This window comes from Mesocricetus auratus, unplaced genomic scaffold (genome assembly GCF_017639785.1).
Source record: "Mesocricetus auratus isolate SY011 unplaced genomic scaffold, BCM_Maur_2.0 Super-Scaffold_15014, whole genome shotgun sequence".
Taxonomy (NCBI): domain Eukaryota; kingdom Metazoa; phylum Chordata; class Mammalia; order Rodentia; family Cricetidae; genus Mesocricetus; species Mesocricetus auratus.
In genome coordinates this window covers 6,827,742-6,853,355 of record NW_024429186.1, presented here as the reverse complement: position 1 = coordinate 6,853,355, position 25,614 = coordinate 6,827,742, and the positions used below count along the sequence as shown (strand labels likewise).

Genomic DNA, 25,614 nt, shown 5'->3' with positions numbered 1-25,614 from the left:
TGGGGCAGTGTCCCTAGATCCTACCCAGGGACCCTGTTCCCAGGCTTACAGGAAGGTCGCACAGTCCAGGCACTCCTGGGCCTGGGATACCTGCAGTTCTCCCTTGCTTGCTTCAAACAGATGCAGCCACTCCCAGAGCCCTTGCTGAGGGCCCTTGAGCCCTGGGGAGGTGGTGGTGGGAAGGAGGTGGGAACTAAGGCCAGACAAAGCCAGTGGTAGGCAGCCCCCAGCTCCCACGGTGGTAGGCAGCCCCCAGCTCCCACGGTGGGATGGTTAATTTGCATTCTGCAAGCCTCACCCCACATGCTGCAAACTTTTTTTTTTTTTGCCATCATGATCAAAGGACTAAAGAGATGCTCAGCAGTCAAGCACACCGGCTGCACTGACAGAGGACCCAGGTTCCTTCCCTAGTACACTCCGGCAGCTAACAGCCATCTGGAATTCCAATCCGAGGGAATCTGGTGTTCTCGTCCGGCTTCTGTGGGCCACAGGCATGCGCATGGCGCACGGACATACGTGCAGGCAAAACACACATACACATAAAAGTATTTTTTTAAACATCCATAATCAATCCATAATTAATCCCAGCACTGGGGGGTTCAGAGGCAGGCTGATTTCTGTGAGTTCAAGACCAGCCTGCTCTACAGAGTGAGTTCCAGGACAGCCAGGGCTACATAGAGAAACCCTGTCTCAAAAACAAAACCAACAAAATCCATGATCAAAGTTTCCCATTATCCCAGAATTCCTTCACGCCCGTGAGCGTCTACTCTTCTGGCCCCACCTCTACCATCTGGCTTTCTCTGGATTTGCCCATTCTAAGCAAGTCGTGTAAACAGAAACGGTGAACACTGGTCCTTCTGTGGCCGGCTGCTTCCAATTGTTCCTGAGGTCCGGGAGCAGGGCTTCACATCTCATGGTTGAGTCACGTTCTGTGACAAGGCTGGATTGTGTTTTCCCTTCAGCTGCCTCTGCACGTGGGTCATTCCGCATGAGGGCGGCACCAATGGCCTGGAGAGGACTGTTTCCCTGTCCGCTGCACACACCTACCTGGGCTGCAGACTAAGCTTATGCTCAGCTTTTAAAAGATTTTCCCAAAGCTGCTGCCTTATTCCCACCAGGGATACTTTTAATTTTTATTAGCTATGAGGGGGTGTTTACCACAGCGTACACATGGAGATCAGAGGACAACCTTGGAGGATTGCTCTCTCCTGAAACACGGATCCAGGGGGTGGAGCCCAGGTTGTCGGGTGTGGTGCCCTTACTATCCAACCATCTCGCTGGCAGTTTAACTCTGCCTTCTCACTCTGGGGCTCCCAGATATCAAAGTAAAGCTGAGTTGTGAATCATCCGCTTCTGGGTAGAATCCCTACCCCACCATTCAAACCTGCTAAAGCCTCAAGCCAGGGCAGCATTTCTAGGGGCTGGAGACAAAACCGCTCCTCACCCCCAAACTTCTTTCCCCACTTGCTGGAAGCAGCCTAGCAGCTAACAGATGTGGGAGAAGCCAGCCCTGTGGCGGCTATGAAGCCCCCCCGCTCCGGTAGGCGTTGTCAGTAGGTGTCTGCCGTGTGGCTCGGCCTCATGGTGGCCCAGAGGGAACCATAGGTGGTGCTCTGCCTACACACCCTCTCCCTGAGGCCTTGCTCTGCATTGTTGAACCCACTTGCCTGAGGTCACGCAACTGCAAAGCCAGAACCCCCAAACTTAATGACGGCTCTACTGCCCGCCACCCTGGAACAGGCTCGATGAGGGGGTGAGGATGCTAATTCCGGCTGAGCCTTGTGACAGTCAGGGCCCCAGCTGCTGAGCTTGAGTGTAGCTATTTTTAGAAAAGCCTTCCCCATTCTATCTGGGCCCTTGGCTATTTATAGTCCCAGGCTTAGGAGAGTCAGTGCCCCAGGGCCCATCTAAGCCCCCATAGTAGATCCCTCTGAGCCCCAACCCATGCCTCCCACCCAAAACCCCCAGGAACAGGAACCAAAGGGCAAGGGCTCTCCCTCTCTCTCCCTCTCTCTCTCTCTCTCTCTCTCTCTCTCTCTCTCCTCCCTCCCTCGCTCCCTCCCTCCCTCTCCCCCTCTCTCCCTCCCTCCCTCTCTCCCTCCCTCCCTCCCTCTCTCCCTCCCTCCCTCCCTCCCTCCTCAAGACAGGTTTTCTCTGTGTAGTCCTGGCTGTCCTGGAACTCACTCTGTAGACCAGGCTGGCCCTCTAACTAACTGCCTCCTGAATGCTGGGATTAAAGGCATGCGCACCACAGCCCTGCTTCAACATGAGCACTCTTAATTCATAATCTCTTTCCCCTGGAGACAAAATTCATTAACCCTCGCATTATTCTGCTGGCCTCTCTCCTCCCTCACTCCTCAGAAGCCGCTGTGCCCACCCCCACGTCCTATGACCCCCACCCTCTCTCGCACACCCCCACTCCATCCCTGCACCAGCCGCCCCTGCCTGCTTCACCCTCCAGAACACCCTACTCAGGTGTTCCTGCCTGCCCCAGCAGCTTCCGGAAGTCTTGGCCCGAATGTCCCACTTCTATTAGTTCGTCCCCTCCCCACCGTGGCACTGAGTGAAGTAGGCAATGCCGTCTGCGCATAAACTCGTAGCTCTCTTCTGGCGGTAGTGCCCAGACCCAAGTCCCTGACTGCCTCACCTACAGCAAGTGAAGGAGGGCCAGTGTCTACGTCCCTGTGAGAAGCAGGGACACAGATAACAGTGACCTGCACAGCCAGGGAGGTAGGAGGGAGATAACAGCAGCGTGGCTGAGGCTGGATGGGAACAGCCTCTCTTTCCCAAGTTGGGGACTAGGGGGGTGGGTCAGGCCCTCAGAGGGTGTGTCAAGTCTCCCTGGTCTTGTGACAGGTCTGGGAACTGGCCCCAGGACCACAGGAGCCTGATAGGTCTATGAACCCGTCCAGAGGTCAGTCAGCACACCCTGGAATCACATATCACACACACACACACACACACACACACACACACACACACACACACACACACACACACACACACACGGACACCGGGGTGGGGGCAGGAAGCAGAATTCCCAGCCGCGGGGTTTCCTTTGTCCCTGTTTCCAGCCTGGGCTGACCTGCTTCCTGTACCACCCAGGAGTGAACAAGAGCAGGGCAGAGCAATGCACCCAGGGGCGCACCCAGGCGCGGCAGAGGTCATTACCGCTGAAGTCTGGTGTGGGTCTCTTGGAAACCTGAGCCCTGTTCTGCGCCTGTGTCTCTCCAGTTGCTCTGACCGGGGTGGTTGGGGGTGTTCATCTTACACCTGGTGCTGGAGTCCAGTGGCTAGCTACAGCCACCCCAGAGCTTCACGCCACCTCCACAGCATGTACTGGGTTCGGAAGGGTGACTATGTGGCCCGTGGGAAGAGACTGTCCTCAGCTAAGGTGACTTTCTAGGCAGCCCCCAGGAGACCGGCTCCCAGTTCTGGACTACGGGAGAGCAGGGGATCCCGCAAGCAGATCCCAAGGGCGCATTTGTAGTTCTACTTTTGCTACCCTGTTTTGCCCGGTAAAAGACAGTCACCTTCTCAGTTCCTGCAACCACAAACCCTAGTCCTGGCAGGCCAGGGGGCAGAGGTAGTGTCCGGGTCACACAGTGTTGGCCCACCTCGCAACCCGGGATGCTCTGGGTCATTTGCTTTCCCGAATTGTGTCGGGATGCCTGCGCCCTAAGTGCGCGCCACCTGCTACGACAGCGGCAGGGGCGGGGAGTTGTGGTCTCAGGTCGCCAAAGCGCGTCACCGCACGCTCAGGACCCGCCCCCGGCCCGCCCCCAGCTCTGGGCGACCGCATTTAATGGAGCGAGTGCGCTGGCGGCGGCGGGCTCTCCCGTGGCCCAGCGCAGCAGACCGGCTCAGCCAGCATGTCCGGGACCCGAGCCTCCAACGACCGGCCCCCCGGCGCGGGCGGAGTCAAGCGGGGGCGGCTGCAGCAGGAGGCGGCGGCGACAGGCTCCCGCGTGACCGTGGTGCTGGGCGCGCAGTGGGGGGACGAGGGCAAAGGCAAGGTGGTGGACCTGCTGGCCACGGACGCCGACATCGTCAGCCGCTGCCAGGTGCGGGCCAGGCGCCGAGCCCCTCCCCAACCCGCCCAGCGAGTCTCCCCCCTTCCCTGGGATCCTGACGAACCCTGACCTCCGGTGCCCTGAGTGGGTCACTGCCTTTTGGATTCCTCCCCCACGGGAGCACCTTCTTCCCCTTCTCCACCGCCTAAACCCTTCCTTTCCCCCACACACACCCTCTCACACAAAGCGTTTGTCCCCCCACCCGTCCCATCCTTCCCTAGGGCAATGGCAGGGGCCCGAGCTAAAAATACAAGTTGCTGAGCAGGGGACATGGGATCCTCGGGGGTAGGGCGTTCCAGGGCAGTGGCGGTGGGCCCTCTGGTGGGGCGAGCCCCACCGGGGTGAGTCCACTAAGACACAGCCATGGCTGAGAGCTGTTTTCTGGGCAGGGGTTGGCCAGGCAGAGACAGGATGAGGACAAGGCAGGGGCAGGTGCGGGAAAAGGAGTTCACCGGGGTCCTGGCTGACCCGGGGAGAAGGGGAGGGCACAGATTTCCGGGCAGGGTGACCTAGTGGCTGGTAGTGCTCAGAAAAGGCCAAAGTCAGGCTTTGTGCTCTTGGCTAGCTGCAAAACTGCTCTGGCTGACTCTGGACAGGGGGTGGGTACTTTCCTTGGGCCAGTAGCCTGGTCCCCTTGGGTCCCCGGTGGTGCCACGCTGCCCCTGACAACCACGCTGCCTCTGGGCTGTCAGCCTAGCACAAAGGGCTCAGTTTGAGGGAACATGCCCAATCGTGACTCGATTGGGAGCCACGCTTAAATGGCTGCTGACCTAGATGGAGGGGGGGGGGCACCCGCGGGAGTCGCTTCTCTCTGGTTCTATGGCTTTCTTGCTGAGTTCCCGAGGAGTTCAGAGCAGGGGTTCATTCAGGCTTGTGGCAGGAGACAGAGCTCGGCTCTCTGAGCCACACCTGCCCAACTAGGGATGAGGGTTTCTGGAAAATTCTCCCCAAAATAGGGAGATAGCCTAGTCTCTTGCCCTGTTCGCCCTCTCTCCTGAAGTGTCTAGGTCCTGAGGACAGTCCTTGGACTCCCCACTCCCAACACCTTGCATGCTTTGTCCAGCTGTGTGAGTGCAGCTGGGGTATGTATACTCCCAGTGCTCTGAGGGCCTCTTGCCAAAGTAGCCCAGCACCGCAGCCCCCCCCCACTTCCCCTGGGTGCTCCTGTGTGGCGCCTACGGTCCCTCCATACAACTTGCTGCTTCTGGTCAGCACTGTCAGATAAGCCCCACGGCATGCCTTGATGGCCTCCGGCTCCACCTCCAGCTGTGGACACAGTTCTGGTGGAGATGGTCATCTCCCCGCCCACCCTGAGCCCAAGTCAACATGCCAGGCCCAGATCCCTGTTGCTCGACAGCACCTGCAGAGATGACAGTCAGCTGGACCACATCATCACTCACTCAGACGGACTTGCTCTCCCTAGCCCGTGGCCTCCCCAGCAGATCCAAACAGGCCTCCCCCAGAGAACAAGGGAGGGGAGACATGTTTCCCTTCCAGTCTCTAATGGACCCTCTGTTCAGGAGCCTCTGATAGCGCTCCTCTACAGGTGGGGAAACTGAGGCTCAGAGTTGAGGGATGAAACTAGCTGTTCCTTTGGGTCCCTTAGAGCCGTTATCACAAGCCGTCATGATGGCACAGAGGGGGATCTAGGCAAATTGCCTCTGACTTTGAATGATGGACCAAGTGAAGCTTCCAGAGGCCAGCCTGAAGCCTTGGACCCACTGGCTAGGACAAGATTGCAAGTCAAGTTCTCCCCATAGCAAGTCGGCTACTTAAAAAGGCTATGGCCAGCGAGGCTCCTGGTTCCTTGGGCTCCTGGAGAATGACCTAGCCTAGAACCTGGGCGCATCACACTCCTAAGAGGCAGCTGTAACCCCAGAGGTACCCTGGTCTCTGGCAGGCATAGAGACCTGCAATCTGCCTCTGCAGGCTGCGAACTCTCCGTGCCAACAGGGCTATCCTCCAAGGGCAGCTTCCACACCTCTCTGTGGCCACAGACACCTGTAGATCTCACTTCACCTGCCTTGGGCTCTGACTCTGCCCAGCCCCGACAGCTGCCCTTGTTTCTTGCTTTGCCGTCTTGATTAACGGAGGTCTGTGGGGGCAGAATGCGATGCTGAGCACCCCCCAGCTACACCTTTGTCCCTGGGTCCAGCATTCTCCTCTGCCTCTAGGTCCCAGTGCTGACACGGTTCATGCCTCACCCCCTGCTCTTGGCACTGTGGGCATCCTTCCTCCACCCTGAATCTCTGAGGCTGCTGGGGGCTGTGTTCTCCTCCCTGGTTCCCCTACTGCTCTTTCGCCCCCTCACTCGCTTCTAGGCACGTCTTTGTGACCTCCTGCAGCTCAAGTCACTTGCCTCTTGTGCTGGGCATTTGTTCTCTCTTCCGCTTCCTTGGGGTCCCGGGCACCTCTGCCTAGGCTTCCTCTTTTGTGACCTCCATGTCTCCTCTGACGCCTGACTGGCCAGCCGTGTCCAGCTGCTCCCTCAGATGACACCTAGGTACCTGTTACTCCTGGGCGTCTTGGCCACCATCTCCCGTGCCATCCCACTGCTAGTCTGGGCTCTCTCCCCCTTCTCTGATACTGTGGCACCCTGCCTGGCACTGCTGGGCTGCCATGCAGGCCTGTAGGGATTTAAAAGTCTCCTTCCATGTGGTAGGAAGGCCAGAAGCCTCAGCTGCTAGGGCGCTGTCATCCGGTCACGCTCCGTTCTAGGATGCTACGGGGGCTTGTTGGCTTCTACCGTGAACCCACAAACCATTCCCAGGTCTGAGGCTGAGCTCAACCTTGTGGGAGGGTAAATAGTCATGACCATGAGCAGAGGCTGTGAATCCCAGGACTTTCTCTAGCACAGTGACTCTCTTAGAGCTGACGTTCTGTGCCAGGACCTGCCTGGCGGTCTGCAGGGGCTCTGGCACCTTCTCCAAGGGATATGCATGGCCTTGGATCCAAGGTTGCTCCAGGAGCCTCTGGCAGGTGAGAGGAGCCCCCTCTGTGAGCTGGGAATGCCTGGTGTTGATTCCAGAGGAAGGTCTCTCTATGGCTGTACCTGCTGACGGCTTTGGTGGCCAGGCAGTATCTCCAGCAGAGGACTCTCAGGGTCACACAGCCCGATATCACCCTGGGCAGGACTTTCACACTCCTGCCCAAACCTACTCCTCCCTGAAAGGAAAGAAGTGAGCTGTAGGTCTGTGAGCAGATCTGGAAAGGAAGGAAGACCTTGGCACCTTCCCACCCCACCCCTGGCCCTTAGAAGGTGGCCATGAGGGGAGGGGCGTCAGCAGATTAGAAATCTACGGAGCCTTCTCCTCTGGCCCAGGGCAGGAGCTCTGGCAGGCAAGGACAGGAGACGGGCAGTGACTAGACAGTGGAGCTTGCGATGTGTCACTAACTAGGCTCAGTCCTGCAGGCACTTAGCACCTGCTCCATCCAGGCCCTGAAGGACAGCCAGAGTGGAGAGAGGGGGGACGGGCAGTGGTACTGTTTGTGGTGTGGAGAAACCCCTGCAGATACTGGGACAGTTGGGCGTGAGCTAAGGTAAACCTTAGCTGCAGAGGCCCCGGGAACTGAACACCAGTTCCTTAGCCTGTCCCTTCCCTGCTGTCCATGAGGAGGACAGGGGTCTTTCCTAGGTGTCTCAGCCATCTCATTGTACCCTGCCCTACCTGGGGCCTGCAAGTATCAGGCCAGAATAGGGAATGAGGAGGCCTAGGGAGGCAGGAGCCCAGAGCACCCCCTGGTGGAAGGCAAAGGCCACAGCTCCCTGCCCAGGGACCTGCAATGGAAGGTTCTGGCCTGAAGGACAAAGGCAGTGAGAGGGGGAGGAAGGCCTCCAAGGTGTGCTGTTACACAGGTCTTGTAACAGAGGCGTCCAGCTGGCCATGGAGGTCGACCTCGGGTCTCTGCATCCAACTTTGAGGTCCTCTGCTTAGCTTAGATCTGTGCACTGGCAGGGCCCTGGAGAGTCAGGAGCTGTGTCCAGACAGCCATGAGGTGGATGGCTATAGGGGAAGGATTCTGGACATTGGGCTTTGCGCTCAGGGCTGTGGGGGCAGGTAGTTTCTTCAGCTGCATGACTGAGTAGGCTGTTTTCTGTGGTGTATGTCCCCAGCCACGGCATAGGCATCCTGGTCAGAGGGTGCCCCTACAGGACTTGCACCCAGAACCCTTCCCTGCCTTACACTGGAGATACTGGGTCACAGCTACAGGGCAAAGCACAGGGCCGGACCAACTTGATCTAGAACAGAATCCGGTTTATCTCTGGTTCCTCTTTGTTTGCCCAAGACAAAGGTCTCTTGTCTTAAACCCTTGCACACCAGGGACAGGGTGTTCTGGGTGACCAGCCAGGCTGTCAAAGAGTGATGGGGGTTACAATGTACACAGGGGCCTCAAAATTGTGCTGTGGAGAAAACTCTGGGAGGTGCCTGGAGGCACCAAGGGGTGCTGCTGTGCCCAGCGGGCTCCGTGATGCCGCTGACCGTGGGCTTGCAAGCCTGGCCTCTGTGGTACAGGCATCTCAAGGTATGTGCTTTTTGAGCTGTCCTTGGAGCCATTCCCCTTACATGGCCAGTGTTGAGAGATGTCATGATGTGCCTTGGTTGACCATGCCTTCAAAGGCACTGCTCCACACTATTTACCCTGTAGGTGGAGAGGAGCCGCCATTGCTGATGGAGCCTAAGGCCGTACACAGGTGCCTGGCATCCATCTGCAAACACAGGCAGCTGGTCCTCTTCCAGTGGCCCTCCAGGAAGGGGGACTGAACAAGAGCCTGGCTCTGAAGTCTCGGATCCTTCTTAGTGCTCAGCACCAGTAGTCATTCTAAGCAGAAGGCCCCCACAGCAGGGCGGGGCCACGGCAGATCTTCGGGCTATTCCTGGCACACACTGGCCAGTGCCCACTTAGGCACGGCTGCACTCTTCCCCACACTGAAGGATCAGTGAGATCCTGAGGTCTAAGATGCCCTAGAGCAGTCTGAGGCTGGCACACCTCTCCACCCCCCCATCCTCGAGCTGGCGCTGACGGTGGCATGGGTGGTGTTTCCTCACTTGTGCAGATCTCCACAGGGCCCTGCAGAGCCTGCCCACTGAAGGTGGCCGCTGAGCCGCAGACACAGAACTGACCTCTCTTCTCCTCACCCCACCTCCACAGGGGGCCTGTGTACCAGGCAGGTCTGAATGCCCCCTCCTTTTCGGGGGCTGGGGACTCCCATCATTTCCAGATCTTATTGAATGTCTGGACGGGGTTAGTTAAGCCAAAGAAAAGGCGTGGGACGCTTGTCTCTGTCTCCACCAGCTGTCCCTCTGCAGCCATCCATCTAAGACCTCAGTGGGAAAAGGGAGACTGTCACCCTGGGCTCCACAGGGTTGCTGGAAGCCCAGGGCCCTGAGCTGGTGTGTGTCTTAGCAATGGCCTATGCCTGATGTCTGGGTGTTGCAGTGGGCTCTGGTGCTGAGGTCATCTGATACCTGCTGGCCCGTGACACTCATGCCTGTTCCTAGGCAGCCGTGTTTACCCCAACACAGACAGGCGGGTGTTTGCTGTCTGTGTTCTCAAGCCAGCTGACACGGCCCTGCACATTCAAAGGCAGGGTGGGACAGAGCAGCCCGCCTTGGGTGTCTGGAAGGCAGGTTGGCCACCTTGCTGTCCCCGGAGGCCTGCCAGCCCAGGAGAGGCTCATCCACCACTCTAGGCTCTGTTGCGAGCTTGTCTTCTCTTTGGACTTCGGTTTTCCCATCTGCTCTCGGAGACCCCCTTGACTGCCTCAGGAAGGAAGCAGCATCGTGGGTGATCAGTGTTTTGGGAACTGAAAGGGGGTGGTGGCAATTTTGCATCTACTGTGTCAAAGCAGAAGAGCATGGCTGGAGTCTCCAAACCCTAAGGCTTGTTCCTATGCTCTTTGTGGCTGTGTCCCCATTCTGGGGGTCTGCCCTCACAAACTCAGGGGCAGGACACAGGCATCTGCTGTGCCCAAGTGATGACGAATTCACAGCCAGAGCTGCAGGTATGTCCCTCGGTGCCCACCTCCTTCATGCCCTATCCACAAATCCTCTACTCTTCCCAACGGCCTCTCTGGGCCCTTCTGTTATTTACTATTTATTTATTATGTGTACATCATTCTGCCTCCATCTATCCCTGCAGGTCAGAAGAGGCACCAAATCTCATTATAGATGGCTGTGAGCCACCATGTGGTTGCTGGGAATTGAACTCAGGACCTCTGGAAGAGCAGTCAGTGCTCTTAACCTCTGAGCCATCCCTCCAGCCCCCTCTGGGCCCTTCTTACAGTTCACCTTCTAGCACTACATCTGTCTGTCTCTGTGTCATTTTTTCCTGCTCCATGCACAGTCCCGTGTCTCTGTCACCTGTTCACAGAGCCTGTAAGGCCAGACTGCCAAGCACTTCGGGTTTCCCAAGGCGGTACCTTCATGTGCCTGGAGTCACCCAAAGATCGGGAGCTCCCTGCACGTCCTGTTGAACTTAGGGGCCTCCCAGACGGTTCCTACCCTTTACACGGCCAACAGCTCCAGCAGAATTGTGTTTCAGAAGTTTCAGAACAGGCTGCACAAGAGTACCTTCCCTAACAGTCAGGTTCCTGGGGCCCATGCCATGAAGGAGGCCTCTGGTTGACCCATCTCTGTCATCCGAGGTCATGTACGTGGTGATAAGCCTCACAGAGGGCAAGCAAGGAACGGGAAGCTTAGGGTAGGCAAACAGGTCTGGAACCGGAAACATGTGGAAAACGAAGTCCTTGGAGGGAAAGCCCCTTACACAGGATCTCAGCATCAGCGTTGACAGCGCCTGCCTCAGCGGAGGACCTGGTAGACATGACTCTGCCCGCACATGGTGCGAGATGTGCCCTCGCCCAGGGTCCTGCAGGGAAAAGACGTATGGAGGTTGAAACCGCCTCAGCTCTGTCAGCGAGCTAAACAAAGTGTTGTGTGCCTGGCCCGTGTGTCTTCTGGGAGATGGGGCGGGGGGGGGGGGTAGCCTGGAGCTGAGCTTCAGGGTCCCTAGGCTGGAGTGAGCTCAGTACTACAGGCCAAGCCCCAGTGCTGGGCCCATCGCACAATTAGGGGAACCACAGTGCTGTCTGCAGGTGGGATTTGGTATTGCAAGCCATAACTCTACTGGCCTTTGAAAGCCTGACCACTTTGTCCAGAGCAGTGGTTCTCAACCCATGGGTCGCAACCCCTTTGGGGTTACATAGCAAATGTCCTGCACATCAGATAATTGCGCTATGATTCACAGCAGTAGCAACTTACGGTTATGAAATAGCAATGACATAATGTTATGGTGGGGCGGTCACCGCAGCATGAGGGATTGTATTAAAGGGGCGCAGCCTTAGGAAGGTTGAGAACCGCTGCTCTGGAAGTACCACACACGGGCACGAGAGGCCTGGCTTACAGGACATCAAGCCGTCTTGGGGGCTGAGTCTGTCCCTCACTACACCGATCTGTGTGCCCGCGTGCTGACATCCAGGCAGCGTGTCCCTTCCGCCTGTTCATGGCTTCAGCCTTACGCATTGTGCCTTGGCCCCACCCACCAGCACACCCGGACTACAGGGTCCTGCTGGACAGAAGCCTGCTGAGTAGCCCCGCGGCCCCGTGCGGGTGACAGGCTACCCCAGTCAAAGGCACCAAAGCTTTGGTCACCCACCACCGTGGGCCTCTCCAGTTTTTCCACTGGCATTAGCTGCCTATGTCACGAGCCTCTTGGAGCCTGAGGACGCAGCGTCCAGGCATTGGAGCTGTGTGCTTATGGTCAGGTGGCTGATTAATAGAGGAAGGACGCTGAGGCTGAAGCCCACCCTGAAAGCCCTGTCCCAGCAGGCCTACCTGGTCAGCTTGAATTCCAAAAAGAAGGGGCCTCCCTTGAACAGGGCTCTGCCGCACAGGGCGACAAGCTGGGCTGTGGGGTCTGGGTCTGCGCTCTCCTCAGGGATTAATCCTCAATTCCTCATTCTCCCCTGGTGGGACCAGGCTGACCCAGAACAGCCCCCCATCCAATCCCTGGTCATCCCAGGATCCGTGCTAACTCAGCCCAAAGCCGTGACCACTGGCTTATATTGCCCAGGCGGTACCGCTGGACAACACTGGGGCCTCAAACACGGTGTAGGGAGAGAGTTGGCTCTGGAGTGAGGCTAGGGTACTAGGTAGGGCCCTGTGGGACCGTCTTCAACACGCAGGTTCCAGCTGCTCACTCTGTTCTCTGTTCCCAGGGGGGCAACAACGCTGGGCACACAGTAGTGGTGGATGGCAAGGAGTATGACTTTCACCTGCTGCCCAGCGGCATCATCAACACCAAGGCCGTGTCGTTCATTGGTGAGTGTCCCGCCAGCCTCAGCCTGACTTCCTGAACCGGGATCCCTGTGTGTGAGGAGGGCTTTGGGAGTCTCACTGTACAAGCCCCAGGGCTGGACCTCGGCCTGCCTGCCCAGTGTGCTCACCTGGAGCTCTCTACCCAGAAACTGTCCTCAGAGCATGGTCCATTCTGGTGTCAGAGGGTGCAGGAAGCTCTGTGGGGTGTGCAGAGCAGTGTGTGTGTGTGTGTGTGTGTGTGTGTGTTCATCAGTCAAAGGGTGCAGGAAGCTCTGTGGGGTGTGCAGAGCAGTGTGTGTGTGTGTGTGTGTGTGTTCATCAGTCAAAAGGTGCAGGAAGCTCTGTGGAGTGTGCAGAGCAATGTGTGTGTGCACGCGCGTGTGTGCATGGGTGCATGTGCGTGTGTGTTCAAGTTCGTGTGTATGGATGTGTTTGTGTGTCTGGAGTGAGTGTGCAAGGGCGTGCCTTCAGAGTACATAGGCCTGGGGACAGACTGGGCACATTTCCTGATACTGTCTGGGCTGTTTCAGATGCCGGACAAGGCTTCCCTGCCCCTGGTCTCTCGAGTTGGTGCTGAAGAGGGTTCCCTTCTTTCTCCCCCCAGCCCCTCTTGTCCTCATTCTTCTAGCTCTGACTGACATGCATGTGGCTTATCTGACCCCCACATCTCAGTCAGGAAGCAGAGGCGAGGTCCTGCCTGTCCACGGCCAGCGGCTAGCACAGGTCTGGCCCATTGTGTAGGAGCAGAGGAAGGAAATGTGCTGGGACCGGGAGAGTCAGAGCCCAGGCTTCTTAAAGCCCCTCCTCGCCAGCACACCGTGTCTAGCCCTCCAGTGCAGAGCCAGGGTAGTGGTGACTACCTCCTTCCACGGTGAGGAGCCCCAGCCTCTGAGGAGGCCTGTCTGCCTGTGTGCTGAGTGGAGGGGCTGCAGGAAACATTGCCAGCCTGGTTCTGCTTCACCCAGAACCCTCCTTGGTGGGACAAGGCAACAGTGGAGATGTATGACCCAGAACACGTGCTGCCTAAGCCAGAAGACGGCTTGGAACCAATAACAGGAGAGTGACTGGCAATTATCTGGGAGCTCACTCAAGAGTAGAGGTGCCGGGGCCATCACAGCAGCCAGTCAGCAAGAGCACCAGCTTGTGCTGACCCTCAGCTTACGACACTCCTTGCCTCTGCCATGGGGTTATTTCAAGACGCTGTGGCATTTGGGTGACCTTTCGTGTTCACTGTGGCTTGTGTAATCTCTGAGTCACTCCGTTTTGGACTGGTGTCCCTCCTCCCTCTGCCAAACCTATGCCGTGGCCAACCCCACGAGGCTGGCATAGGATCCCTCCTGGGAGCAATGGCGGACTCTGCTTGCTTTGGTCGCCTCAGCCGGGACCCCATACTGCCATGGCATGTGACCTTCAGAAAGGCAGCCTCCCCTCTCTGAGCCTCTGTCTGTCTCTAGCTGTGTGGACCAACGCTGAAGATCGCATGTTTGTTTTCTCCACGATAAAGCACAGTTCCCAGGGTGCTGGTAGGATTCTGGGAATCTTTGGGGTCCACGCTTCTCCATGGTTCCTATCTTCTTATTTTTACGCCATTTCAATGAAATGCCTCATTGAACCATAATGTACACATTATAAAACTCACCCACTGGAGGGGCTAGACAGGTGACTCAACAGTGAAGAACACTAGCTGCTCTTCCAGACGACATAGGTTTGATTCCCAGCACCTCCATGGCAGCTCACAACCATCTGTAACTTCAATTCCAGGATATCCAACACCCTCTTCTGGCCTCCGTGGGCACCAGACATGTTCGTAGTGCACAAGCATGCTCATGCATAGGCAGGCAAAACACACACACACACACACACACACACACACACACACACACACACCGGGCGGTGGTGGCACATGCCTGCAATCCCAGCACTCGGGATTTCTGTGAGTTTGAGAACAGCCTAGTCTAAAAAAGCGAGTCCCAGGACTCACAAAACAAACAAAAAAAACACGCACACAATCAAAATGGAATCATTTAAAACTATCCTCTGTAAAGGTCCATTTTGAGGCCACCATAGTTGATTTCAGAATGTTTGGGGGATATTAGGATGTTTTGGTCACTCAGAAGTCCCCTGTGTCATTGGTGCAATCATCATCTAGGTGGTAGTTTAGATTTGTGTTGTTGTTTTTCTTTGCTTTTTGAGACAGGATCTCTATAGCCCAGGTCCGCCTTAAACTTGCTCCAAAGTCAAGTCTAGCCTTGAATTCCTTATCCTCAGGCTGAGCACCGGATCAATAGGGGATTTGGAGGCATGTAACCCAGACTGGCCCCAAACTTGTGATCCCCCTGCCTCAGCCTCCCAAGCGCTCGCACTTCCTGCTCCTAATGGGCTTTAACCTGCTGTTCTGGGTTCAGCTGAGGAGACGGAGAGTCACACCGCCTTAGAGCAGGATGTGTGGGCAGAGAAGGCTAGCTCCGGAGGCACACATGGCGTGGGGGCAGCCATCTAGGTTCCTTCCTCGGGAGAGAGAGAACTTCTTGCTGTACTGACTTGGAGCGGGAGTCTCCTGAGTTTGGCTGTTTTTTTAATGATCATCTTGGCATCGGATCCTAGCCCAGCACCTCCGTTCTGGTCCGCCGTGATCACCAGGTCTCCACGTGGAACACTTGGTTTCTACTCTTGTTTGCTTTACGATGCTGTGATAAAGCACCATGACTGAAAACAACTTGGGGAGGAAAGGGTTTCTTTAGCTTACACTTCCAGGTCAAGGTTCATCCCTGGAGGGAGTCAGGGTGGGAGCGTAAGTGGGATCTGGAACAAAACCCGTGGAGGAAACCTGTTCACTGGATCTCACTTTCTGGATCATTCATACTCAGCTTGCTTTCTTCCTTCCTTCTTTCTCTATTTATGCACGTATCTCTAATCACCATTTATTTGTTTGTTTGTTTATCCTCCTCCCCTCCCTCCCTCCCTTCCTCTCTCTCTCTCTCTCTCTTGAGACGGGGTCTTGCTATGTAGACCAGGCTAGCCTCTACTCATAGCGATCTGCCCGCTGCTTCCTCCAGACCTCTGTGATTAATGGCATGTCCACCAAACATGCCTCAGCTAACGACTTTCTTATACAGCCCAGGCCCACTCGCCTAGGGGTGGCGTCACCCACCGTGAGCTAGGCTCTCTGGCGTCAAGATAACGTCCCATAGACACGTTCACAGGCCAAGCTGATCAAGGGAGTTCTCCAGCTGAGCTCTCTTCTCCTTGCTGAGTTGTCAACAATACAAACGAGCCAGGACCGCCTCCACAACTGCCCTCGCCTCACACCAGCTGGGGCCGGAGTGGACGGCCTCCTCCGTCTCTCCTTCATTTGCCTGCCTTTGAGGGTCCTCCTGGATGGACAGCTCACTTCCCTTAGTGCTGAGAAACACCCCAGTGTTTACCATTCACGGTTATTTATCCACTCACCTTCTGAGAGCCTGGCCAGCCTTCAAGATTTGTCAGTTATAACAAGCTGCTGTCACCATCAGGGCAGGCTCGGTGCTCAGCCCCTTTAGGCGAACACCCAGGATGGAGGCGTATGGGGCCATCACACCACTGACTGCAGAACTCTGCTTTCCCCGCACCCACACTATGGAGCCCTAAACACCTGCCCGCCCCTCCACTGCCCCCGGGTTCCAGAAGCTGCCATTCGGCTTTCCGTCTTCATGAGCACGGCACCTCAAGACCTCACCCACGTGGGTCGTAGGGCTCTTGTCTCCAGCGTCTAAGCCCAGTGTCCCCCGAGTGTAGCTGTGCTGCTGCGTGCGATGAAACGACCTTTATCTTTAAGACTGGACCTCATCCACTTCAGCCTCTTGCCGGGGCTGTCTGCCAACGACACTGGAAACGTTAGCATCCGAGACCCGGGATGTGATGCTGTCCCTTGTGTTGCAGGCAATGGTGTGGTCATCCACTTGCCAGGCTTGTTTGAAGAGGCAGAGAAGAACGAGAAGAAAGGTAGGTCATCCGTGTCCCCGCCTGCCCCCCCGCGCCCCCATGGCCTGTGAGGTCCTAGCTGCAATACTAGCTCTGCTGAATAGACCTCAGAGTCCTCACTGAGGGGCAGCGGCTGGGCAGCCTGCATCCTCAAAACCTGCTGCTGCAGACCACTGCCTTGGCAGTTCCAGCCCCTGGAGTTTCAAGGTGCAGGCCATCCAGGAAGGAGGCTGAAGCGGGCAGGGCTCTAGCGTAGGCGTGGTGTCTTTGGGGTTTGGAGCCCAGCAGCCTCAGTAAGCGCCAGGGCGGGGCTGTGGCCACTGCGCGATGCATGTTGGTCTTTGGGACCTGGCCGCACACTTAAGCCAACAGCACCGGGGATACCTGCCATGTCCCCACAGGTCTGAAGGACTGGGAGAAGCGGCTCATCATCTCTGACAGGGCACACCTTGGTAAGGTTCCCAGTGGGCCCCGGGAGTGGCCCCTCCTTGCTCTCTCCATCCAGAAGCCTCGCCCCTCCATGGTACAGAGCCCAGCAGACCCTGGAGGGCCTTCTGGTACCATGTGCTGCTAAGCTTATTCTTTTAAATGAGCCTCAAGGTAGGCCTAGGTCAAAGCCAGGGTCATGCTTGGTGATCCCTTTGTGGAGCCCGGAGCTCTGGAACCCCAGCATCTGCTCCCAGCCAGGGACCTGCTGACCCCTTCTCCTGACACCATTCAAAAAACATGAGGTCCCTCACAAACTTCTGTCCTCTGCTCCTCTCCTGCCCACGTGCTGGCCACTGGCGACAGTGTTTGACTTCCACCAGGCGGTGGACGGGCTGCAGGAAGTACAGCGCCAGGCACAAGAGGGGAAGAAGTAAGTCCCTCACGTCACCGTTCTCCCTCCTCCCGGGGACTTCCAGCTCCTCGTGCTGGTGGCCTGGGCGCAGGTCCTGTCTGAGCAGGAGAGGGGGCCACCACCAATAAATAAATAAGCCTGCAAGAGAGCAATCGGGTAGTCTAGCCTTGGGGTGGGGGGGCACATTCTGACTTGGTTGACTGTCACTGCTGTCCCCTGACACAGCTGCACTACCCTAACCATGTACATGGCCCACAGGGAAACGTGGGAAAACATTGCAATGGCGTGACTGCCCCTGCTTGGCCAACAAGCAGCCTCACATCCAATGCATGATCTTTCGCGTGTGGTGTTTACACTTTTGTCTCTGCAGAAATGTTGGTTAGGACTCCAGATATGCCAGGGATGCATTGGGAAGCAGTCACCAGCCACATACACACACACACACACACACACACACACACACACACACACACTGCACAGGTGCACAGTGCTCACACACATGCATGTCAAGGCACATTTGCTTATACAATTGTGCACGTAAGAGCGCCGCTGTATTTGCATGAATGAATGGCACACGGGCACACATGTGCCTGCACACATGTGTGTACACATTCACACCTACACACGTGCCCTTGCATAGGTACATTCACACAGTGCACTTGCAGTCACGCGCACACTCTATCGCCTGCGCGCTCTCACAGGAACGCGCAGAGCAGGACCCAGGTGGCAGCAGCGAGTAAAATTTGATTGACTTTGCGGTCACCCGTGCAGACCTTAGGGATAGGTGTGTGGCACCAGCACTCCTACAGTGTTCTTGCTGCCAAGCCAGGGGGCAACCAGAGCACGCATGCAAATGCTCAGAGGTAGACAGACAGGGGGAAGCCCTGACAATGGAACCCAGAACCCTCCCCTTACCTGCCCCGCACTGTGGTGCTGTGTGCTTAAGCTGAGCAGGTGTCTTTACAGCAGCTGAGCCTCCAGCCCCCACCGCTGCTGTTTGGTGGCCTCCTTCCGGCCTTGACTCGCGAGGTGGACCCTGAGTCTCCCGGAAGCAGGGGTGGGGTCAGCCGAGCTCCTCAGCAGCACCCACTCCCATCTTTCAGCATTGGCACCACCAAGAAGGGAATCGGACCAACTTACTCCTCCAAAGCTGCCCGGACAGGCCTCCGTATCTGCGACCTCCTGTCGGATTTTGACGAGTTTTCCGCCAGGTTAGGTCCACCCACCCTCCCACAGCCCGGGGGGGGGGGGGGGGGGGTAAGACGCAGAAAGGCGGTGGGAGATGTGATGGAGAACAGAGCCCCCGGGTCCAGAGTGGACCCTCAGAGGCTCACAGTGAGGGTTGCCTGCACAGATTCAAGAACCTGGCCCACCAGCAGCAGTCCATGTTCCCTACCCTGGAAATAGATGTGGAAGGCCAGCTCAAAAGGCTCAAGGTAAACTGGCCCACACTGGGCCAGGCACTGGGGAAGCACATGGGGAGGCGGGACAGACCTCCCTGCTGTGGCAAGGGAGCTGCCGCCCAGCACAGAAGGCCCAGGCGGGCCCTGCTGCCAGCTGTCAGTTTTCATGGGCTGTGTGGACCCTGCCTCTCGGCACCCTCACATGGTTGCACGGTTCTCTCAGGGGTTTGCTGAGAGGATCAGGCCCATGGTTCGAGACGGTGTCTACTTCATGTATGAGGCGCTCCATGGCCCCCCCAAGAAGATCCTGGTGGAAGGTGCCAACGCAGCCCTCCTTGACATTGACTTCGGTGAGTCCTCTACCAGGCAGCTCCCTCCTGAGGGGCTCTAGCATGGCCCTTTGTAGCTGCTGGGACTGTGAAAGCTCACGGAGCAGCTGAGTGGATGCAGCAGGCCGCCTTCCAAAGCTGCAGTGTTGTCCGTACCCACACCCACCACAATGCGCCCGTTGTCCTGTTTGCCTAACTTCAGCCCCATAAGGGAGCATCAAAGGCCAGAAGTGGGTCAAGGGAGCCTTGCGAGGCCGGGTACCTCATGTCCCCGACCCCATGACAAACCAGTCTACTGCCCTCGTTGTTGGGAGGCCAGGCCAACTCAGTACAGCCTCCTATGTGAGCCACACAGAACCTTGTGTAGGCCACCACCCCAGGACAGGCCCTCGACTGGTGGCTCTGGTTTTGTCCCTAGAGGGAACCCAACTAACCCTTTGCTGAGAAGGCGTCTTGGGCCCTGAGATCTGCAAAAGGGTGATGGGTGGCCACTGACTATTCTGTCTCGCAGGGACCTACCCCTTTGTGACTTCCTCCAACTGCACTGTGGGCGGCGTGTGCACAGGCCTGGGCATCCCACCTCAGAACATAGGTGACGTGTATGGCGTGGTAAAGGCCTACACCACCCGTGTGGGCATTGGGGCCTTCCCCACGGAGCAGATCAATGTGAGTCCCAGCACAGGGGTGGGGTGAGACATTTGGGGTTGCACAGCATCAGGTGGGACTGCAGGCATGCTGAGGGGACCTTGCTGAGCAATCCTCCATGTCCTCATGGGGTTTTTCTACAGCACAGGCTCACGAGGGTGTTAGAGACCATCACCATCTACAGCCCAGTTCACAAAAGGGGTGTGTGTGTGTGTGTGTGTGTGCGCGCGCGCGCGCGCGCGCGCGCGTGCATGCGTGCATACGTGAATGTGTATGTGTGTGTATATATGTGCTTGTATTCGTCAACGTGTGTGTGTTCATATGTGCATGAACCTGTATATGTGCATCTGTGTGTGTGCATGTATGTGTGAACGTGTATATGTGTGTGTGTGGGTGTGTGGGTGTGCATGTGTGCATGCATGCGTGCATGTGAGAACGTGTGTGTGCCTCAAACTCCATTGCTCCATCAAGCATGTGAGGTCCACAGACAAGCGAGAATACTTCAGCACTAACTTAGAACTGAGGCTGAAATCAGCACCCTCCCCCCCAGCTCTCCGGCCTTGCAGCATTTCTAGGAGGTACTGAGGCCTCACAATCTTCCTGGCCTTCCTCCCCTGACACCTGATTTGGATGGGCTCTTGGACCAGGAAAGGCAGGTGTTTGAGAGAGTCTGAGGCGAGGCTATATTCAGGGTGTGGATAAATCCTGCCCCCTACCTCAAGTTGCAGGACAGGACCCACAACCCCTTGCCCACACTTACACATGTGCTGCCTGTGCCCCCACAAACAGGCTGGACTTCTGGGGTGTTCTGGAAAAGACGTGCTGCCTTCTCAGAGCCATACTGGGGAGCAAAGTCGTGTGTGTGCCCATCCAGAAGAAGGATGGGGAGGAAAGGATGGGGAGGGCACGGGAGACAAGTGGGCACACACCACACCCACCCTGGCCAGTGCCCAACATGGCAGCACAGACAGTCCTTTACTGTCACGTAGGAAATTGGAGACCTGCTACAGAACCGTGGCCATGAGTGGGGGGTGACCACAGGCAGGAAGAGACGCTGCGGATGGCTGGACCTGATGATCCTGAGATACGCTCACATGGTCAATGGCTTCACTGCGTAAGTCGTCCCTGTCTACAGATGCACCAAGGTGTCATCAAGGCTATATCACATAGAATGCCCTCTGGGCAGGTGGGACTCATCTCAGGGTCCGGGGCCCCAACATCGGTATGGAGTCTCTCCATCCAACCAACCCCCGCCCCCAAGAGCAAGGCCGACGTGGGGGGGGGGTAGCACGGAGGCCATAGGTGTGAAGCAAACCCATGGACGGCACTGCCTTCCATCCTGACCAATCAAAAGATCACGGCGAAGGTCACGTGGGAGTTAGTGTGAGGCTGACTGGGTGGTCACCATGCTGTGGGGATCCTAAGCTGGCGTACCAGGGCCTGAGAAGAGCAGGCTTCGGAGAAGGGCGTGCTTGGGAGGATGGGGGTGGGGGGATGGGTGTTCTGGCCTCCATTCCGTACGGTGCACACGCAAACATGGCCACTGGCTTTGTCTGCAGGGCTCGGGGGACGTCCTACAAAGTACAATGGTGGTTTATAAGCAAGAAGGACCTGTCATCGAGGAGAGAGAGTTGGGAAGAGGGACAGGCCTGGGCGGGGGAAGCAGACAGGCAGGCAGGACTCTGGGTACCTCTAGCAGCAAGGAGACCGACCAGTCCCACGGTTCCCATGGGACTTAACACTCCCGAGCACACAGAGCCCCAGTGAGAAAGGCTCCCCGTGAAGAACCCGAAACCCTCCCCCAGTCAGGAGACACAGGTGGGGGTCAAGGTTGGGTAAGGACCTAAAGCCAGGTATCCCTCCAGCCACAGCGAGGGCTTCCCCCCACCTCTGTGAGCCTGCAAGGGAGAACCCCAAAGATGCTTTCAGCTGGAATGCTAGAACAATTTCCTGCAGGAGTGTCAGGGAGCACAGGGTGGACCCCATGGGGTCCCTGCAGGTCTGATTGCTCAGGACCCTGTCCTGGGTACAGAAAGAGGTGTGAAATGCTGGTTTCCCTGCCCACTCTCCAGCTCCAAAAGAGGACCAAGACTTCACACACACACACACACACACACACACACACACACACACACACACACACACACACACCAGCCCTGGAAAGTCTCTTCTGGCTTCAAGACTTAACCGGAGCCTTCCCGGACGGAAGCAGGGGTGATAGGTAGCTAGAATTTAACTGTGCGTGGCTGGTGACGAGGTGACACCTTGTGAAGCAGATGCGGGGTAGCGCGGGTCTGCACCCCACATCCTGCCTGAGCAGGCCCAGCCAGGTGAGATCCACCTGTGAAGCCTATGTGGAAAAACAAGGGGGAGGGAAAGAAACTTCAGCTCACCGCAGCTCCAGGCAAGGCCGCCGCCATACTGCATGGCCACGGCTCAGGAGCGGTGTCCAAGCGGGATCCATCCTAGAAAAGTGGAAGGAAAAGTGGGCACCATGCTCAGAGCACGAGGCCCCACATGCCCCACCCCACAGGGAAGTCATGGCAGGAGCCCCAGGCAGAGGAGGCACCCACTAACAAGAGAGAACGCCCGGGTTTCAGGGATGCTACAGCTGGGGGACAGAGGCAGATGCCCCTGTTCTCCAGCCCGTTCCGTGACTGTATTTGGGGGGGAAATCACCTAATCCTTACCGTGTTCAGTGCAAACAGCAGGAGAAAGGGGTGGGTGAAAACCAGACGGAAGCAATGGCTGTTTCTCCATTTTGTCTGTATCTTGTTTTGGGTACAGGCTGGCCCTGACCAAGCTGGATATCCTGGATGTCCTGAGCGAAATTAAAGTTGGCATCTCCTACAAGCTCAACGGGAAGAGGATTCCTTATTTTCCTGGTATGTGAAATGAGCCTGAGGGTTTTTTTTTCTGGCCATTGGGACACTTTTTGAGCATTAGAAAAGACATCCACTAATTTTCAGGTGGCTAGTGTAGGGACTTTAAGTTGAGGGTCACTGCTTGTCTCCAAAGCCTGGAATCCACCTGGTTTTAGTCCCTCAGTTTCTTGGTAAGGCCTGGACCATCTCTGGGAAACTCCAGGCCTTCTGGTGGCTTGGAAATGTCTTGGGACAGGGCTGAAAGGCAGCTGAAAACCTACCCCATCACTTGCCCTGGTCCTGGGAACCCTCACCAGCTTCAGAAAGACCCACCTCCAGGGCGATGGACAGCCTGCAAAGTCAGGAGAAATGAGCTTCTTTGAAAACTCCCTATGAAAACATAATGCATTTCAGACGAGAAAACCTGCTTTGTGGGTGGATTGCTTTTCCTGGTGCTGGGGCTAGAACTCAGGGCCTCGCCTCTGCTAACAGGTACTTAGTCCCCCAAGCTGTATCTCCATCCCTGGGTGACATCTAAGGATCCGGCTAGGCTCCTGCACGCATGTGCCCTGCACTTTTTCTGCCTGTTAGCTCCTTGTGCATCTGGGATGTGCCTGTCAGCCTCGGGACTGAGGCGCATCTCCCCAGCTGAGCTTCTCTGCCCTGTAGTATATCATAGGAAACTGTCTCTTGCTTGTACCTCCCCGTAAACCCACACAGACTCAGTAGTACCCCTCAGCTGGAGGAGCCCGGTGAATCCTTGAGGTCCTCTGACTCTATGACCCCTGACCTTTGAAAGGGTGATCCTTCAAGGTGATAGCGTCCTGCTGGTGGCTCAGGGCTCTGTGGTAACGTGGAGTACCCAGGTGAGACACTGTCTGACTCTGAGGCCGGAGAACCCTTCTAGGAGGCTTCTTTTCCAGCGTCTTCCATTAGCAAGGAATGACACATCCCCTGGGATCCGTGGTTCCAGCACAGAGCTGGGGGTCCCAGGCAAGAAGAGAGTCGCATATCTGTAGGGATGCCTGGCTTCAGGATTCTACGGTCTCATAATTTCCAGCTGTACCTTGGCATCTCTCCATTCTGTGGACACTCAGCAGTCATCCGGGGTCTAGGAGCGGGCCAGGCTTCCTGGCTGGAAGGGGCCCAGCGGGTGTTTGAGTCCCACTACAATCCCCTGCTCACTGCCCTGTGCTGAAAAGCCAGCGGGGCCACTTGTCCTCGGCAGCTTCCTGCCTGCAGAGTCATTGGGTCCGAAGACAGCCATGCCCAGGAGTAGGACGGTCTATGGGTCCCTTCTGACCCCACTCTCTGCCACCCCCAGCTAACCAGGAGATCCTGCAGAAGGTGGAGGTGGAATACGAGACCCTGCCTGGATGGAAAGCAGACACCACGGGCGCCAGGAAGTGGGACGACCTTCCCCCGCAGGCCCAGAGCTATGTGCGCTTCGTGGAGAATCACTTGGGTGTGGCAGGTGGGTGCCGGGGGGCCTTCTCCTCCTACCCCAACACCCTCGGCCTTGGATGCCCCAACACACGGCCCAGTGAGGAGTAAGAACCCCCAGGTAGTAACCACCTGAAAGGATCAGACAGGAAGAGGTGGAGCTGGGAACGGGTGCCCCCTGGGGAGGGCCGCTTCCACAGGTCCAGCCAGGTGGGGGCCCAGTGACCACGTAGGGTGTGGTTTAGGGTGCAAAGAAGCAGGCGTGGTGTGTGCCTGCCCTGTGGTTGTGTTTACTCTGCCATCTAGAGAAGGCCCAGGGCTGCATCCCAATGGTTCAGGCCAGGATGACAGGAGACGGTGCTGCTTTCTGATGCCTGTGGATGGATGGCCATTATAGGGCCCACCGCACAGTTTAAAACACTCCCTTCTGGGGCAGGAGAGGTGGCTCAGCAGTTAGAGCCTGGTTGCTCTTGTGGGAACCAGGGTTTGGTTCTCACCACCCACATGGCCGCTCACAACCACCTGTAACTCTAGTTCCCAGGGATCCCGTGTCTTCTTCTGACCTCTGTGGGCACCGGGCTTGGTCACGGAACACATGCACACATGCAGGCAAAACTCTTATCACATAAGATAAAATTTTTTTCAACTTTTTTATTTTAAATAGCTTGTTTTACATGTCAATCCCAGTTCCCTCTCCCTCCCCTCCTCCCGCACTCCCCTTTCCCCCCACCCTCCCACCCTAAAATTTTAAAAACCTTACTTTATTTTTAAAATTCTCCATTCGGTAAACAGACAGCCCCTTCTGCCAGGGGAATGAAAAGCACAAGATTGGGCATTGAGGGACATTTTGTGACGTGTGTACATGTGTGCAGAAGATAGCCTCAGGAGTCACCTCAGGAACCAGGAATGCTGTCTTCCTCTTCGTGTGACTGGGTTTCTCACTGGTCTAGAGCTCACTGAGCAGGCTAGACTGGATGGCCAGGGAGCCCCAGGGCTCTGTCTCCACTTCCCCATTGTAGGGATTGCAAGGGTATGCCAGTAGGCTGGTGTCTTGTGAGGAAGCTCTACCAACAGAGTCTTCTCTCCAAGTCCCGGGAACCGTTTTTGCTCATGGTGTCTCTGCTGTGTTCTTTGTTGCCCCTCAGTCAAATGGGTCGGCGTTGGGAAGTCCAGAGAGTCCATGATCCAGCTGTTTTAGATGCCAAGCAGAAGCCAGCACCACAGCCCACCACCATGAGTGAGCAGCTGCAGCCAAGATTCTCAGTGGTACAGCCAATGCCTTCCACAAGACAATCTGAAACCATTTCCCATACTTCTATTTTTCTATGTACGTCCTCAGCTTGGCCCACTGAACTCTCCGACAATTTTAAGGGTGTGAAAGAAAAACACTGTGTACACTTTTTAAAGTCAGCTTTTAAAATGAGCCTAAGTGCTCGAAGCAGAGGCCTTTCATGACTGATGGTCAACGGTGTGTGTTCAGCTGGAACCATGCCATAATAAACACATGCCCGGGAGCCACCGAGAGGCTATTACACCTGTCTTGACTCTGTCCTCGTCACTTTTAGTCACCTCTCCCAATGGTGATGGTCTACATGATGCCACTCTCAGAGAGCAAAACCCAGCTGTATGAGGGATGCTGCCACCAGCATAGGGTCTGAGAAACCCAAACCAGAAGCACACAGAGCCAAGATTGCCTGAAGGGTATCTTACTGAGGACTTACATGCAGCACAGCAGGAG

The 25,614-nt window shown here is 56.6% G+C and overlaps 1 protein-coding gene across 2 annotated transcripts; it reads left to right on the top strand.

Annotated features, from left to right (window-relative positions):
• Positions 1–3,805: 3,805 nt before the first annotated feature.
• Positions 3,806–25,408, top strand: Adss1 (adenylosuccinate synthase 1). Of its 2 annotated transcripts, none has more exons than XM_005068308.4 (13): positions 3,806–4,064; positions 12,292–12,394; positions 16,310–16,372; positions 16,753–16,803; positions 17,144–17,210; positions 18,296–18,403; positions 18,547–18,628; positions 18,819–18,945; positions 19,436–19,590; positions 20,559–20,683; positions 22,357–22,454; positions 23,758–23,907; positions 25,022–25,408. In XM_005068308.4, the coding sequence occupies exons 1-13, from the start codon at positions 3,873–3,875 to the stop codon at positions 25,072–25,074; spliced, it is 1,374 nt and encodes a 457-aa protein (XP_005068365.1). In that variant the 5' UTR covers positions 3,806–3,872; the 3' UTR covers positions 25,075–25,408. The 2 variants fall into 2 exon arrangements, with proteins under 2 accessions (XP_005068365.1, XP_040598302.1); XM_040742368.1 differs by lacking the exon at positions 3,806–4,064 and adding an exon at positions 9,654–10,077.
• The last annotated feature ends 206 nt before the right edge of the window (positions 25,409–25,614 follow it).